The sequence below is a fragment of the Passer domesticus genome, chromosome 18, assembly GCF_036417665.1.
Source record: "Passer domesticus isolate bPasDom1 chromosome 18, bPasDom1.hap1, whole genome shotgun sequence".
NCBI lineage: Eukaryota > Metazoa > Chordata > Aves > Passeriformes > Passeridae > Passer > Passer domesticus.
This window is the reverse complement of record NC_087491.1, coordinates 2,601,301-2,617,927: the sequence shown is the minus strand read 5'-3', so window position 1 is coordinate 2,617,927 and position 16,627 is coordinate 2,601,301. Positions and strand designations below refer to the sequence as shown.

General features: G+C 47.7%; 1 protein-coding gene across 21 annotated transcripts in view; it reads left to right on the top strand.

Annotated features, from left to right (window-relative positions):
- The window catches only part of EXD3 (exonuclease 3'-5' domain containing 3), a 254,263-nt gene that overhangs the window by 101,163 nt on the left and 136,473 nt on the right, over positions 1 to 16,627 (top strand). For all 21 annotated transcript variants that reach the window (XR_010348975.1, XM_064393456.1, XM_064393451.1 and 18 more), the window contains one exon: positions 255 to 293. Coding sequence is in view for 20 of the 21 variants with exons in the window: in XM_064393456.1 (XP_064249526.1) it covers positions 255 to 293 (39 nt within the window). In the remaining variant the exon portion in view is untranslated. The remainder of the gene's footprint in view (positions 1 to 254; positions 294 to 16,627) is intronic.

Genomic DNA, 16,627 nt, shown 5'->3' with positions numbered 1-16,627 from the left:
GAGATGAGTTGGGGCACAAACTGCACAGGAATTTTTATGCTTCATGTGCTGTGGTGTGAGAGTTCCCTCATCCAAGCTGTGTTCTGCCATGCACCAGCTGGAGGCACTGAGGATCTGAGGTGTCCTGTGTGTCCAGGTTGCATTCCTTGGTCACAGGTGATGCCAGTGGGGACAATGAGGTGTTCATTTCTAGTTTGCTGTGTGGAACATCCTCCCTTTCCTAAGATGGCTCAGCAGTGATTTTGTCTTTTCAGAAAACCATGACTGAGGAGAATTGGGCAGACCACATTCAGGTGAGTGTGGATTTCACAGGTTGTTTGCTTGGAGGTTATTTGAAGATGTTTTAGCATAGCCAGCTCTGGATGTTGTAGTCCTGCTATCACAGTTCTGCACTTTCTCAACACTTTGAAAGCAAATTGTGAATGCAAGGAAGGCCAATTGAGAACAATTGTATTTTAACTCCTTTTACATCTTTGAAAATGCTTTCTTTTGGCTGGAGCCAAATAGAACGTTTGGACAAAGCTCTCATGGATGCCCAGGGTGGGATTGTTGGGGTGCCTGTGCAGGGCCAGGAGCTGCACTGGATGATCCTTGTGGGTCCCTTCCAGCTCAGGATATTCCATGGCTCTGTGATTCTATGACTTAGATAAGATTATCAAATACATTATTTTACTTTCCTGCACTTACTTGTAAGTGCACACTACAAGTATTTACATTAATTAATGACAAGGAAGGGGGAAAGGAGGCTGTAATCAGCAGCTAGCAAGGTGTGTGAGGAAACTGGGATAAATGTTAGATTTCCTGTGCATGTTCTGACCATTTTCAACAGGTGACGATGTTGTGACCTCTCTGTCTTGTGCTACAGGACACAAGTAATTTTAACAGCACAAGGAGAAGGGAGCTGGGTGGGTTTTTCTTGGTGTATAAACAAGAGAGTTCAGGCAATCATGGTATGACTTGTTTTGTTTCTTTTTTTTAATAGAAATTTCTTATATATGTATTAAAATTGTTGCTTTTGCTGGACCTTCTGTACTACCTATTCTTGTTTCATGCAAGAAAGAGCTTATACTTAGGTGAAAATAAATACTTGTACACACACACACACTCATGCATATTCAGTATTAACAATCTAATGAAATAGTTATCCCATAATAGACTTAGTTTTGTTTTTAAGAGTAAGTATAAAGCTCACTAGTCCTGGTGAAATCAGACTTCCATCATTTCTTGTTGCTGGTATTTCTATCTATATGAGTGAGACATTAATTTAAAATTCAGTGCCCTGATCTACAATAAATACAAATGTGACAATGAAACAACATGAAATTCCATGGTGATAAGCCAGTATTGGAATTGCAGCCCCATGGTGAGTGTTTGCTCCTGTTCTGTAACTCCTCTCAGGCTGAATTCTGCAGCCTTTAGGGATTTCTGAAAATCCCCTGAAGGGTCAGCGTGGGCTCTGGGTAACAGGCCGGGCTGATGTTCTGAGGGCTCAGGCACACACCACAGGACACACCAGCAAAGCAAGACAACTGTTGGGCTTTTCCATGCAGCTCCAGGGGCTGGACACTCGGATCCTTGTGGATCTCTTCCACTCAGCAGATTCCATGATTCTCTCATGGGGATGTGCTTTGGTGTGTGTGGGGAAGGGGTCTCTGTTGATGGTGGAGAGTGGGATGAAGCTCCCAAGTCTCCACTCTGGAGACAGGAGGCTCAGGATATCTCTGGGAAGTGCATGTGTGGTACCTGGTAAGCCCTGAGAGCACAGAGCTGCATTCTGCTCTGGGGCAGAGGGTTGTCTTGCACTCCAAAGGATTGTAAACTCTGTATTTCCTGCTTGTTGCCAACTGGTGTATTTTTCACAACTGTGTAATTATCAGCCGAGTGGTGCTGAAACTTGCCTGTTATCAGCCTGACTTGGTGCTATCAGAGATCCCTGTCTCTGGCATCAGTTGAAAGTGATGGGAATCTGTACCTGTGCATCTGCAGGAAGCTGAAATAACAACCTGTGCAGGCTGGTGGCTGCTGCTGGCAGAAAAGGAAGGAATAAAGGAAGGATCTTTGAGCAAGCTTTGGTTTTCAGCGCAAAAACTAACACTGTCCAGGACTTTATTTGTTTTTGAAAGGTTGGGCTTTACAGGAGGGAATGGCTCAAAGTTCACTCAGAGCTTCATAGAATCACAGGATCCCAGAATGGTTTGGGTTGGGAGGGACCTAAAAGTCCATCCAGTCCCACCCCTGCCATGGCAGGGACACCTCCCACTGTCCCAGGCTGCTCCAAACCCTTTCCAGCCTGGCCTTGGGCACTGCCAGGGATCCAGGGGCAGCCACAGCTGCTCTGGGCAACAGTTTCACCAAAGGTTAGAGCTTCACCTGTGACTTGACATCTTCTACCAAAAAAATTCCTTAGGCTCCTTATGGAGCTGAGGAGCCCTCACATTTTTTGTGTGTCCCATCCCTGTGTTCACCTGAGGCTCACATAATGTTTGGATCTCCCAAGCTTTGCCTGGTCAGGCACTATTAAGGACTGAAGGCAGAGGATGAGACACAATGTGACCTCTGGTCACCTGGAGGAATAGAAAAAGCTCCCAAAAGACTCCACAATGACAGACTCTCAGTCAGAATTATTGGATCATTTTTGGATGCTTTTTTCAATTTGAAGTTCAAAGAGGTTGGAAGTCTTCTTGGAATTCTTTTCAATTTCAGGGTTTTTTTCAAATTCTTTGCTGCAACAATAAAAAAAAGACATAAATTATATTGATATGACTAGCTCTAGTGATTATATAGGTAAAGATATCAGGATTTATAGAGGTACCAGGAAATGTCCTTGCTTGGAGCTTGTCATTGCAGGCCATTGTAGGCCAGTGACATTTTGGGACTGGGATTTTCTTTTGTTCACCCTGGGCAGTACAAGTACAGATTTTTCCTGTTCCTGCTCTGTGGAATGAATCCCAGGTGTGATCCTGACTGCTTCTTTAAACAGCAGAAACTCTGGAGTTAATTGTGGGGCCAATAAAACCTGTTTCCAGCCCTGTGGCAAACTGGTTTTGCCCCCTCTGCCTGCCAGCACTCAGTGGCTGAGCCAGTGTCCAGGCAGGGATGGCAGAGGATGCAGGAGAGGAAGGAGAAGGATCCAAACCTCTTCATACCCTACGAAGGCTGCCCTCATCCCCACTGGCTGCTGCAGGCCTGGTCAGCCAGGAGAGCTGCCCCTTGCAGCACCTTCTCCAAGAGGAGATGCCTGGAGGGCAGAGGGAGGGGAGAGACTCTCAGTGCCCAGTGCCAGCTGCTTGCTCTTCATTCCCTTCCTAAGGGATCCTGGGCTGCTGGAGCACAGGGAGTGCCTGTCCTCACAAGAAGGGGAACGTGGGGAGGATACTGATGGGAGACAGGCAGGGAAAAAGAGGCAGGGCATGAAGCTCCTGTCTGCTTTCTGTGTGCCTTTGTGGTGCTGTTTTGGCATGCTTTGTGTTTGTCCTGGCCTCAGCAGCTGCACAAAGAAGGTCGAGCTGGGCAGAGCAAGCCCAGCACAGCTGGTCTGTAGCTCTGCTCAGATGTGTTCAGGGAGGCCCTGCCAGAGACTGCAGGCCAGCAGCAAGAGGGCTTGTGGAGGGCAGGTGTTCCCCTGGACATTCTGTAGGACAAACATCACTAAAAAACATGGAAGGAGTTTCTCCATGGAAGGAGTTTTTCCATGCCATGCTTTCTAAAAGTAAACACACATGGAACTGTGATATCAATGAGAAGCACGATAGGAGAGTGACTCTGGTGGCAAGTGTCACCTCTGGCAGGGTTTAGGTGTCAGACTGTGTCTGAGACACTTGCAGAAGGTTGGCAGCATGACAAGGGCCCTGCCCAAGACATTTCTGTCTCAGAGGGCAGCTGGAGCACCAAGACATCTCAAATAACACCAGACGCCTGTGTTTTGGTGATCTGAAATGTCTCAGTTTGACAGAGAACTTGGGGGTAGGATGGTTCTGCTGCCCTGCTCTCAGTGCTGTTTTCTCACCAGTGTTTTGGGGGTCTTGTAATTAGATCAGTTTAAAATGTTATCTCAAACATACCAAGAAGTTATACCAAGAAACCTCCGTGTGTGTGTTTGGACTTTCCTGCAATGAAACTCCTTCTCCTGTGGAGCAGAACTGGGTGACACTGCCAGCACTGCAGCTGTTGCTGGGGACAGTGACTGGAAGCAGCACAGGGCAGGGTTCAAACCCATTGGTTTATTTGGGACTCTCAGTGTTATAACCACTGTGAGGTGTCCAGGAAAGGGAATGGGTAGAAGTGGGATTTTCACTTTTATTGAGACCTTAAGCCAAGGGGCTTTTTGCTGTTACATCCCAAACTGTTCTGTGCTAGTGTTTGCACAGGGAAACTATCCCTTAACTTCTCAAAATTAAACATCTGAAACTCTTCCAAATCTGGTGCTCAGAAAAGCACTGCTGTTTGGAAAGATGTCACTTGTTCTGTGAGTGCTCCTGGGGAGCAGGGGCCTCTTGTTTAGGGTGAGAGGAAACAGCCTCAAAACACACCAGAGAATGGCCAGATTAGATATTAGGAAAAAAAAAATCATGGAAAGGGCTGTAAAGCACTGAAATGGGCTGCCCGGGGCAGTGATGGAGTCACCATCCCTGGAACTGTTCAAAAAATACATGAATGTGGCACTTGGGGACGTGGCCTGGTGGTAAATGTGGCTGGTACTGGGTTGATGGTTGGACTTGATGATCTTAGAGGGCTTTTTCTACCTTAATCATTCCACAATTCTCTGATTCTGCACTGACTGAGACCACTCTGACCTTCCAGTGTGGTTTGAGAGGAGGGTGCAGGGATGCACGTCCCAGAAAAGTGCCCTCATTTTCCTCAGGCCCCTGTCCTGCAGTTCCTCAGTCTCTTGTGGTCCTGTGAGGATGCAGAGATGGGCTCTGGGGGCAGCTGTTTCCCGTGTTCTGCACAGGGAGAGCCTGCAGCTGATTTCTGTGCTCCTCCAGCTGGGACAGTGAGATAACTTATTTATTTTAAAATTTCTGACCATGAAAATCAAGCACTGTGCCAGCTCCTTTTCTGGGTGAGTAGGGGTCAGATGCTGGTAATTCCTAGGAAATGCAGAACTCCAGTTGCACTACAGTTCAAGGGTTATTATGCTGTTTACAGAAAATATTCAGAAATCTGCCCTTCTTTTTGTGTAATACATTGCAAAAACATTGACAATTCCTGGTACTTAATAGGTGTAAATTACCTTACACTGCAGCAAGAAGTTGATGTAATCTTATTTATTTGACAAATTAATTTTTAAATGGCAGTGGCTGATGCCAAGATTTTTTCTGTACAGAACCATTTTGACTTCAATTAAAACATAGCTACCTCTGGAATAAAATGTAAAAGCTGTTACACTCAATGAGGAGATTTTTAAAGGTATTTTAAAGGGTAGAATGCTATCAATTTTTTCAAAGGTTTTTTTGTGGCCAGAACACCTGGCCAGCACTCCTGCTCTGGGGAGTCTTCAATAAGGACAAGGAGTCAAAAAGACCACTTTGCAAATACCTACATCCACTGTTCTTCCCTGAAACCCCTGAGCTGAGGGGAACTTTTCAATTGGTTTGAGTACAGCAACATCTCTGCAGTGTGAGGAACTGAATATCCACAGGGAATGAAGCAGTGTGTGCTCTGTGGATGGGAACGATGTTCTGGAGGTGATTAATATGTGACATGCCTCTCAGTATAAGGCTGCATGCAAAATCCTCTTTCTCTCTGGTTGGAGTGAAGTGTTTATTCAGGGATGGGATGGATTTCATCACTCCAACATCAAACCCAGACTGGCTCTTTTCCTGGAAGGTGGAAACCCAAAAGAGTTTAATCAGCCAAAGTGTGGTGTCTCCTGTTAGTACTTATGGACTTCTTTAGCAGGAAATCAAACCAGTGGATGATTGTTTTGTTCCTTCTGGCCTTAGAAGTCTCAGGGAGGAATCATCAGCTGAAATAAATGTTCATGGTCCCACCCATGGTGCTGCACGTGGTGCTTTTGCTGAGGTGCTGAGCCACTGGAGCCCAGCAGCTCCCAGTATGGGGGTGTGTGTGAATATGCAGGAGCTGCTCCTGGTCTGGTTTTGCCTGCAGTCTGCCAGTTCAACCATCTGCAAAAGAATTGCATTTATCTTTCCACAGCTTTAAGCAGCTCCCTAGCAGCTGCCATGCAGAAAAGAGGTTTGATTTTTCTTTCCCTTTTCCCCTTTGCAGAACAGCTGGTGTTTACACCTGGAGTAGTGACAGGTTTCAGATCTGCTGTCTCTCTTGGGAAGTCAGGAGTGGGGGAATTGCTTTGTTTCGGGTCAGAACTGGCAGCCTTTCTTCCCCCAGTATCCACTTGTAGCTCCCATTTCTCCTTCTATTCCTCTCCCTGCATTTTGTCCCCTGTTCAGGGACTGGCAGGAGCTCAGTGGGGGTGACTGCTTTGACACTCATTCTGCTTTTTCCCTGTGCCATTTTCTTTGGATTCACTATTCTTGTTGGAGGTCTCTGGGGAGAGCACACAGCCACAACGTGGCTTAAAGGGAATATTAAACCATGGACAATCTGGAGTTTGTAATAGGAGGAAAAGTGGGAGGCAAAATATTGATCTCCTTCTGTTTTTCAGGTCAGTTTGTCATGGGGTCATATACTGATGGGAAGCTGAAACAACACCAGTTACTGGAAAGCAAAAGGATGACTGATGGGGCTGGTGCAGAGAACAGGCATGTCTGTGACCATCTCAGGAACAGCTCCTGTAATTCCAGGAGCTGGACTGACTCAGTGATCCTTGTGGTTCCCTTCCAGCTCAGGATATTCTGATTCCATGACTGTGATTCAGTTCTGCAGCTGTGTTCTGCTCTTGGGAGAGAGCAAGCAAATGTGCACCTGTACTAATGAGGTTTGCCCTGCTGGGCTGAAAGAAATGGGAACTTTGCATTGAACAAACCCCCAGCTGCTGTGGGACAAGCACACAGGAAAAGCCAAACATGCAGCATGTTCTGTGCCTCCCCAGCTAAGGAAGGGTCTGTCAAAGGATGATGTGTACAGTTAAATGTAAATACTTCCAACTACTCCCTGCATGGCTTAGGCTGTGTTAATTCTCTGTAAGACGTGGAGGGCAGGTGGGTCTACTGTAATTGTAGTAGTTTTATTCATAACAAATCCAGCCATTGCTAGATAAATAAATTATGGTTAAGCACAAAGATGCTGATGAATTCTGGTGTAATACTACAGTAGGTACAAAGAAGCCAAGAGAAACTGCCATAATTTGCTGTCCAATCTACCAAATTGTCAAAAATGTCCAAAATAATTCTACAAGTCAGCTAAAATTTTTCTGGAGTGATGTAAGATGTGTTTGTTCAATAATTTTATAAAATCAGCCCCCATTTACTGAAGTGTGGATCTACAGGGCCAAGCTGGGGATTGACAGAGCTGAGTGTCTGATTCTGCTTCAGGAAGGGATTGGCAAGGGATCCTTGGAAAGCTCAGGACTTCAGTCTTAAAGTTGATGGCCAAATAGCCTTAATGTGCAAACTAATTAAGTACTGGAGAGTGAAGAGAGGAAACTAGAGAGAACACACTGGGTAGGAAAAATCTCCTTTAAATTGTTTTGGTGTGTTAGAGATACATTCTGACCTTAGCCCCCTGCCACCAGCCAGGGCCAGCATGCTGCTAAGCACTGTAATTACATTTCTGTCACTAGCAGGCATTCACTCACCAGCACAGCTTCATCAGAAGGAGATTTGGTATGGTATAAAGAAGAGCTAATTGGCTTATGGCTGTAGGTTGAGAGGTCAGTGTTAGATTAAGGAGTTAAGAGCATCAGTGAGCTGTTCAGCTCCACTGGGGTGTGCTGGGGGAGGTTTAGTTCTGCCAAGTGGGAAAAGCATCCTAGGAGTATGAAACTGTAGAGGAATGATGATCATGTAACACCTTATAGGAATGTGTGGAACATACCAGGTCCCTAAAATCAACATCAGGAGTGGTGTCCAGGATACTGCAAACTGCAGCAAATACAGAGTAAAAGTCACATAATCTCAGACTGGTTTGAGTTGGAAGGGACTTTAAAAATTATCTTGTTCAAACCTCCTTGCCATGGGCAGGGACACCTTCCACTATCCCAGGGTGCTCCAAGCCCCATCCAACCAGACCTTGGACACTTCCAGGGATCCAGGGGCAGCACAGGGAAGAATTTCTCCCTAATATCTAATAAAAATCTTCCTTCTGTCAGTTTAAAACTGTTCCTCCTCACCCTCTCACTATCTCTGTATAAGTCACTCTGTCTTTTCCATAAGCTCCCTTCAGGTACCCAAAGGCCACAACAAGGTCCCCCCAGAGTCCCCTCTTCTCCCAGCTGAACAACCCCAGCTCCTGTTTGTATTCCACAGAGCCACAGAGTAAAAATGAGGACAGGCTCACTTCAAACAGGCAAATCCTCATGTTCCTTTTGCTCCAGGACCAAGGGAGCCCTGTCAAGAGCCCTGACACTGGCCTGTGCAGCCAAATAGAGAAAGGCAAGGGCGAAGATGAGACATGGAGCTTGCCTGCTTCCCAGGGTAGCACAGAAGGAGAGGATGGATTCACTGATAACAACCAAAGCAGACAAGGGCTCTGCATGTACTCTGTTTGCAGGTGGGAGCCAGTTCTTACCTGCAGCTCCATGGCAGGAGCCCTGCAATGCCCTCACCCCATGCGAGCTGCTGTGAGCTGGGGCTGTGCAGGTGTGGGGGCTCTCTTTGCCCAGTGGCACTAAGTTTTCAGCCTTCACACACACACAGACCCTCTCTGCCCTTCTTACCCAGCCAGCAGTAAAACAATCCAGCCATTCAATAATCATCCCAGATTATTTAAACCCTCTGTAATCGATCGGTCCCTGTCTGAGTGCTCACTGATAGATACTGGCTTCTAAAGCCTGCGCAAATCAGCTGCCTTGCACACAGATAATCAGGCTGCTGGCAATTGATAGTTTGGCTGTATTCTACTTTTAGGCAAGATTAGTTCCCCAGTTCCTGCCAAGAAGAGAACCACATAAACAGAGGATTGTTTAGAAACAAAAAAGTTCCTCTTGACGGAGAAGTCATGTAAATGGGAAGAAACAGGAAACTAATCTTCCCTTGTTCACTCTGAAAGAATGCATATCTCTGAGGAATGTTGTAATTATGGATTTAGGAAATCAGTCCAATTTGCCAGGGTGTGAATTTCAGAGTTCATTCAGTCAACCCTCTCAAGCATTTCTCCTTCAGAACAAAAACCACCAGGAGCTAAAGTGTAGCAAAAGAGATTAAAGTAGAGAAAAATTGACTGCCAAGCTTTGCTTTTGGGAAAGATCTTGCACAGATACTGATTATTGTTTTGACTTTGAGCCAGGGAGGTTTGGGCATGGCAAAATAGAAATCAGTGGTAACCTGAAAATTTGACTGCCAAGATTTGCTTTTGGGAAAGATCTTGCACAGATACTGATTATTGCTTTGGCTTTGAGCCAGGGAGGTTTGGGCATGGCAAAACAGAAATCAGTGGTAACCTATGTTTGTCCCGTGGGCATCTCTTTTCCATACACTAGTGATGGGAAGAGTTTGTGATCCTGAGCAAGTATTTCCATTGTCAGGATTTTTGCTTATTTACTTTGAACACTTTCCTAAATAGAAAAGAGGAGACTTTTTTCCTAAATGGAGTCTACGGATTCTCATGACGTATGTGACTGGGTGTGGGAACACTACTGGAGTTATTGGTGGGTTAAGTGCACACTGGTTTATCTTGTTAGGGTTAATGCCAGGGCTCCAAACCAACTGAGAAGTGTTGGAGTGACCTTGGCTCACGCACATCCCAACAAGCAGATGAGTGAACTCTGTGTTTTTTGAAAATACCCTGTGAGTTCAGATCCCACCAGAAGCAGAGGCAGTGGTTTCATTCCTTCACACACCTGCAGCTCTGGCAGCCCTGCAGCGACGTGGAGCTCCAGGGCCCTGTTCCTGTGCCCACGGTGGGCCCGGCTCTGGCAGCACATGGAATTCCTCACTCTGTGGAATTCCTGCAGACAGATCCTGTAGCACAAGTCGATATCACACGCTGCTGCTAAGCTGGAATTTGGAATGCTCAGATTGGATATGCACCCTTCAGGCAGCCCCAGAGCTTAGCAGAGAGCTGTATTTTCCTTGTGCAAGCTTCCGTGCTCTGGGATACAAACCAGAGTTGAGTTCTGGGATGGTGACTTCTGTAGAACATTTATGGAAGTACCTAGATTGTAAAAACCTTCTGAGGCTGGAAAGCCCAGAGAAACAATGTTTGGTGACAGGAGGCTCAGGCTCAGTGAGGCTCAGCAGCAATGCAGGTCACCCAGTACACGATGGGAGCCTCCACTTCCTTAAACTGGGGAGCAGGATTTGCCACTGGTCCCATGACACTTCATTCGTGTGTGTGTGTGTGTGACACAATGACAAAAGGTGGGGAGATAAATGCTACTTCAAAATACACTGGGAAGATAAGGGTTGCCAGTTTGTCTTCAATGCACTGTGTCATTGGGTTTAGACAAAGCATCTACTGTGATAAGTAACACAGTACTCTGCTCTGAAAGAGTTTGGCCAATTTCCCCATCCTCATTCATCTTCAGTCTTGCCAAGTGCTGGAGTGCTCCCAGAAAATATCTCCAGCCTGCCATCGTGGGACCGGGTTGTGAGAAATCTGGAAGCATATCAAAAATCTGTGGCTTCTGTATTCAGACCAAGTCCTTGGTCCTTTGCTGATCCCTAGGATGAATAATATTCAACAGCTCTGGGGCTAGGGTTAGGTTGGAATTCAGAAGGTGCCTCTGCAGTGGTTGTGAGAAAGAGATTTCAGGAGAGAGCACAGACCCTCAGAATAAGTTCACACAGAAGAGAAGGAAAAATTAATTGTATCTGAAAAAGCAAGTAGGGTAAAGTTACCTTAGTCTATTTGCTATGTAATTGTATTTTGGAGGGTTTATGGATGTCATACAGTTACTTTTCTCTTCAAACAAAAGTTATTTTAATGGGGTTAGTTGGACACTACAGCTCATTGCAGAGGTACACCTGTGCCATTCCCTGACCAGCTAAGTGGTGGGGATAACAAGTATTGCAGGTGAGTTGTGGTTTTGTGTATCAGCATACCTGGAGTTGTGGGATGTAATTCAGGAAAATGAGTTAATTGTGGGCTAAAATAAGAGGTTATGACCTGGGAAAGTCCCCACAGTGTCAGGCTATGCTGACACTGCTGAACAAGACCAGGAATTGATCAGTGGCCCCAAAGACAAGTGGCATTGCTGACTGGTCCCAGCACAGCCTCAGGCTGCCTTCCTCTGGGGATCTGTCTGAAGTCTGCACTGACAGGAGCAATGGGACAAGATCACTTCCCTGAAGCCTTCTGTGCAGCAGCAGTGGCCGAATGGGCAGCAAGAGCTGATTTTTAGGACAGCATTTTCAGTCAGTGGGGAGTGGGATCCAGAATCAGGATGAGCTTTGCTATCTCACAGATGTACCATGGTGCCCTCTTTATCCAGAAGCCTGTCCTGAAGTGTCTGGGAGATTCTGTGCCACATGGTTCTTTGGGCACATGGGCACAATGTCCCTATACAGAATTGCACCCTCCCTCTTAAACCTGAAATATATACTGGGGAGTTTTTGGTTGGATATCAGGAAAAGGTTCTTCCCCCAGAGGGTGCTGGCACTGCCCAGGCTCCCCAGGGAATGGGCACGGCCCTGAGGCTGCCAGAGCTCCAGGAGCCTTTGGCCAGCGCTGCCAGGGATGCCCAGGGTGGGGTTGTTGGGGTGTCTGTGTGTTTCTTGTGGGTCCCCCCCCAGCTCAGGACATTCCATGATCCTCCATTTCTGTTTGGGTTTGTGCTTTGTCCAGCCAAGAAACATTACTATCCACTACTGAAGCTACTGAAGTGAAATCTGGGAATGATGATGCCAGATTCACTTCAGTGAAACATCCTGTTTGGAGCCTTTCATCTCTGAGGAGGGAAGAGTCCATGCCCTGTACTGTGGAGATGCTGCCAGCAGCAGGTTCATCTGTTCTGTGGCTCTGTGAGCTGCGTGAAGGCCCATGGAGGATGTCCAACAATGTGCTGAAGGAAATGGTCTCAACCTCTTGCTCATGCTTTTTTGAAAATACTCTCTCTCCTGATCTGCCTCCGAAAGCTGCATTGGTTCTTTCCTTCTGCTTTGTACCTGCTCACATCTGTGGCAGCCAAAGCAGATTTTGGAGACATGATGACTTCATCTGTTGAAAATGAATTACTTCCCTCCGGGGCTGCCTGACAAAAATTTGGAAGGGATCCCAGTGCAGGAAATGTATTTGGATCTCTGTGTAGTATTGTTGAGTATGATCAGGACCATCCTGTATTCTGGGTAAATGAGATCTTGGGTGTTCTTTGCCCGGGAGGTGCTTGGGACTTGAAAGCAGAAGTTGCTGCAAGAAGTTGCCTGTCTGTGTGGAGAGAAGCCTGGGGAATGCAGGGCACTGCTAATCACACAATCAGAGCCTCATTTCAGTTTGAAATTAGCTCTGCTCTGAGAGCTCATCTCTGCCCTCCTGCTCAGAGCAAGGCCAGCTTTGTGGGACAAGGTGTTGCATGCCCTGCCTCGTTCCACTGCCCCACTGGGCCTGTTGCAGTGCTTAACCACTCTCACTGTCCCCTTTTTTTACTTTTTGGCCTGGCTGGAATCTCTGTGAGGATCTGACTCCATCTTGTGTATGGTCCCTCCTGATAAAACTGAAGAGGGGATTATATTCCCCTACATGCAGCCAGGACTTCCCTATGCTGAACAAGCCCTGCTCCCTCAGCACAAGCCCATGTGCTCCAACCCAGTGACCATCTCATGGAGTTCCAGCAGGGTTTGGGTTGGAATGGACCTTCAAAGCCCCTGTAGGGGTGAGCTTTACCAGAGAAGCTGTGTGCTGTGAGTCTTCGGGCTGCCACTGGGCCGTGGTTGTGTGAGGCACACAGGAACATGGAGCAGATGCATCCTGTCACACAACATTGTTCAGCTGCTCACCAGAAACCAGCAGCTTCCTCCAGGTTGCCCAGAACAATCAGCTCCCTGTGAGGAGTCCCAGTACAGAGGCAAGCTGACTTTAAGAGTTGCCTTTGCCTTGATCCCTGCCAGTGATATCCCAAGTTAGACTCCTCTGAATTGCCTTTGGAAGAGGCACTGGGGGCCCGGAAGCCGAGTGTCCAGCTTGCCAAAGCAGGAGCGAGGTGATGTGAAATGCCCCGGGGGCCGCGGTGCCGCGGCTCTGTGCCGGAGGATCAGGCCCCTTCCCCGGCATTGCTGAGGTAATGGCTGCCGCGCTCGGGGGCGCGGCTCCGGCAGTGACAGCTGATCGCTATCGGAAAGCCGGGCTGCGGGGCCCTCCATGGAGCTCTCCTGCAGCTCATAAATTAGTGCCCAGTGCCTGTGAGCGAGAGAGCAGCTCAAATGATGAGAAAGCAGCGTGTTCTTGGCGTGTTCTCGGGGTGTTCTTGGGGTGATCTCAGGCTCTGGCTGTGGCTGGTGGCCGTGGGCAAGTGACCTGCTGCTTTCACAGAAACCTTGCTCAGGATGAACAGAAGGGAAAGTTGGCCTCTTTTATCCAAGGGAGAGGATTTCCCCTGTCCACGTTCCACACGTGGAGCATGGTGTCCAGCTCTGGGGTCTTCAGCACCACAGCGGCATTGACCAGCTGGGGAGTCCAGAGGAGGCCACAGAGATGCTCTGGAGCCCCTCTGCTCTGAAGCCAGGCTGGTAGAGCTGGGGGTGTCCAGCCCAAGGCAGAGACGCTCCATGGAGACCTTATCGTGGCCTATTGAGACTTGAAGGGGTTTATGGGAAAGAGGGAGAGGGACTTTACATGGGTAGACAGTGACAAGACAAGGGGAAATGGCCTTAGGCTGAAGGAGGGCAGGATTATATTAGACATTAGGGAGAAGTCCTTCCCTGTGAGGGTGGTGAGGCCCTGGCACAGGGTGCCCAGAGCAGCTGTGGCTGCCCTTGGATCCCTGGAAGCGTCCAAGGCCAGGTTGGATGGGGCTTGGAGTAACCTGGGATAGTGGAAAGTGTCCCTGCCCATGGCAGGGGGGTTGGAACTGGATGGGCTTTAAGATCCCTTCCAACCCAAACCATTCTGGGATTCCAGGATCTCTGTAGGCTCTCCAGAAGACAGGATCCTCATCCCCTTATGAACAGGCTGTGGCCCTGGTCTGAGCTGGTTCTGAGGGCTGCAGCTGCACACTTATGCTTCAAGGAGTTCCTTTCAGTGACATCTGATGGTGACACTGCAGCATCTCCCCATTCAGCACAAATGATGTGATGCATGCACAAACTTTGAAAAAGAAACCTTGAGCACAAATACAATAAAGTTGCAGGGACATGTTCAGGGAATGTTTAAGCACAGGTGTCTGTACCTGCCACACCACAGGGAACTCAGCAGTGCTGTCAGTGCCCTCCACTGTTGACAGGGGTTTGTCCTTTTCAAGTCTTGCTTTCTTTTTCCCCTTTTGAAATTGCTGATTCTAAAATATTCTCCTTGACATTTTCTCTACACTAGCAGGAGGGGGTTTTGTTGGTTCTGGAAGCACTTGAAAACAGGGGATATTGGCCAAGACATTCAAAAGTTAAATTAAAATCTGACTCTGCAAATAGCCAATGTCAGTGGTGTGAATAACGTCCCTCTTTGGGAAAAGATGTTGAGGCAAAGGGCAGAATTGGCTGGGACTGAAATGCAGCTTAACACATACAGATAAAACTGATGTAGGGTTGGGTAGAGTGCTTTCTAAGGGAGATATTGGATATTTGGTTTCAAAATTATTGGTGCCAATTGAGAAATGGTTGATGGGTTAAGGTCAGGACATTGCTGAGCTTGCCCTGTGTGGTTGGTGTGAGCTTTGTGAAGCCTTGGCGGTGAGAACAGGATTTACGGGTAGGAAATCTGCAGCCATCACTGTGGAAAGCTTTAATCATGGGTTATTGTTGGTGTCAGGGGTTTCTGTGTGCTCCTATGGATTAAAGAATGTATGATATGTCTAGAATTCCAAGAGGGATGTAAACAAGCCTCACGCTCTATAGAATCTTTTCCTGCTCAGAGGTGTTGCTGATGTTGATCAGAACACCCATGCCAGTTTCCTCTTGAGAAGTGTTCATTTACTGACAGCAAAGCACATGAAATGTCATCCCTGGTGAAACATTGCTCTCTGCATCTGTGCCCACATCTCTGGGGCCAGAGTTTCCACATTCTTGCCTCTTGCAGAGCTGTTGCGGTGGAAGCCTTTCCCCTTTAGAGCAATGTTGGGTTTTTTCTTTTTTTCAGTAAAAAGACAAACAAAGCTATTTTCTGTTTCAGAATGCAAGATGGAATATCTCTGGAGAGATTAACCTTCTTTACAGAGTTGTTTTTTGTGGTTGAAAGAAGAAATCTGTTATCATTAAAATAATATTTAAAAAATCTGCACCTCGTTATTTCCAGAAATAAAGCTGCCACATTGAGATTTATTAAAAATTGACTCGGGGTGAACTGAAGAGAGCTCCTGCACCAAAGAGTTTGTGTTTTAGAAAAAAGACAGGAAGACAACAGGATGGACACAAGGGGAGCAAGAAGAGGGAATTGCTCTGCAATGTTAGTAAGAAAATATGTTCTTTCTGGGAAGGACTCTGAGAAGTGGCTTGGCAGATGTGCAGGAGGGTTTAACTCAGCCCCTCTTCACATGTTCAGTGCTTGGCTGAGCTCAGTCACCGAAGGCAGAATTGGGAGAGAGGCACAAAGGTCAGGACTGGCACGGCCAGGGAAATGTAGAGGGCAAGAAGCACGAGCAGGAGAATGTGTCCTGTCCTTTTCCTGCCCTGCCCCTTCCCTCCTGTACCTGAGCCCCTGGGGAGCTGCGGGACCCCTGTGCTATTCCCCCTGGCTCCTGCTGTGCCCCCAGCCCTTTGGGAACAGCAGTAAAACTGTGCCCCGGCATATCCATGAGAAGAGCTGTGCTTTGGCATTTGGCAGTCTCCGGGGTGCAGACAGAGTGCTGAGGCAGCAGTTTTTGTGAGCAGGCTGCTGCTGCCTGGGGTGCCAGATCCCTCCAAGCTGTTCTGAGCCTCTGCCCCCTTCTGCACCTCTGGGTGGGGGTCATTCTTTTTCTCTCCTTGGCTTTCTGTTTCCCTTCCTTTTTACCTCGGGGCCATCAACAGATTTGTTTCCTGATCTCGGTGTCTGCTTTGAAGACAAATTCTCACCTTTTAGTTACCGAAGGAATGTGAGGAATGAGGCCCCACGGCCACGGCCTCCCACCCAGCTGGGAGCTGTTCCTACATGCTGGGCAGAGGGAGCAAGGTGCTGCCCTCCCTGGGAACAGGCTGGGGCCCTCGAGCAGTGCGGGTGGGCAGCGCACGGCAGGTGGCAGCAGCGTGGGCAGGGTGGGGATGGACTTCCAGTGCGGATCTGAGCATTTCACCCCTCTGAAATTCTTGTTTGTAGTGCCAGTCCTAGAGCTACAGGTCCTGGGCCACCATATAGGGTTTCAGCTTGTTTTAGTTTTCTTGACAATATTAACTTCAAGGGCAGATCCATGACTAGGTCAGAGAGTAGAAGTTGCTACGAGGCTGTGGGGGCTCCTGGATGTTTGCAGCACATGTGGCCTGGG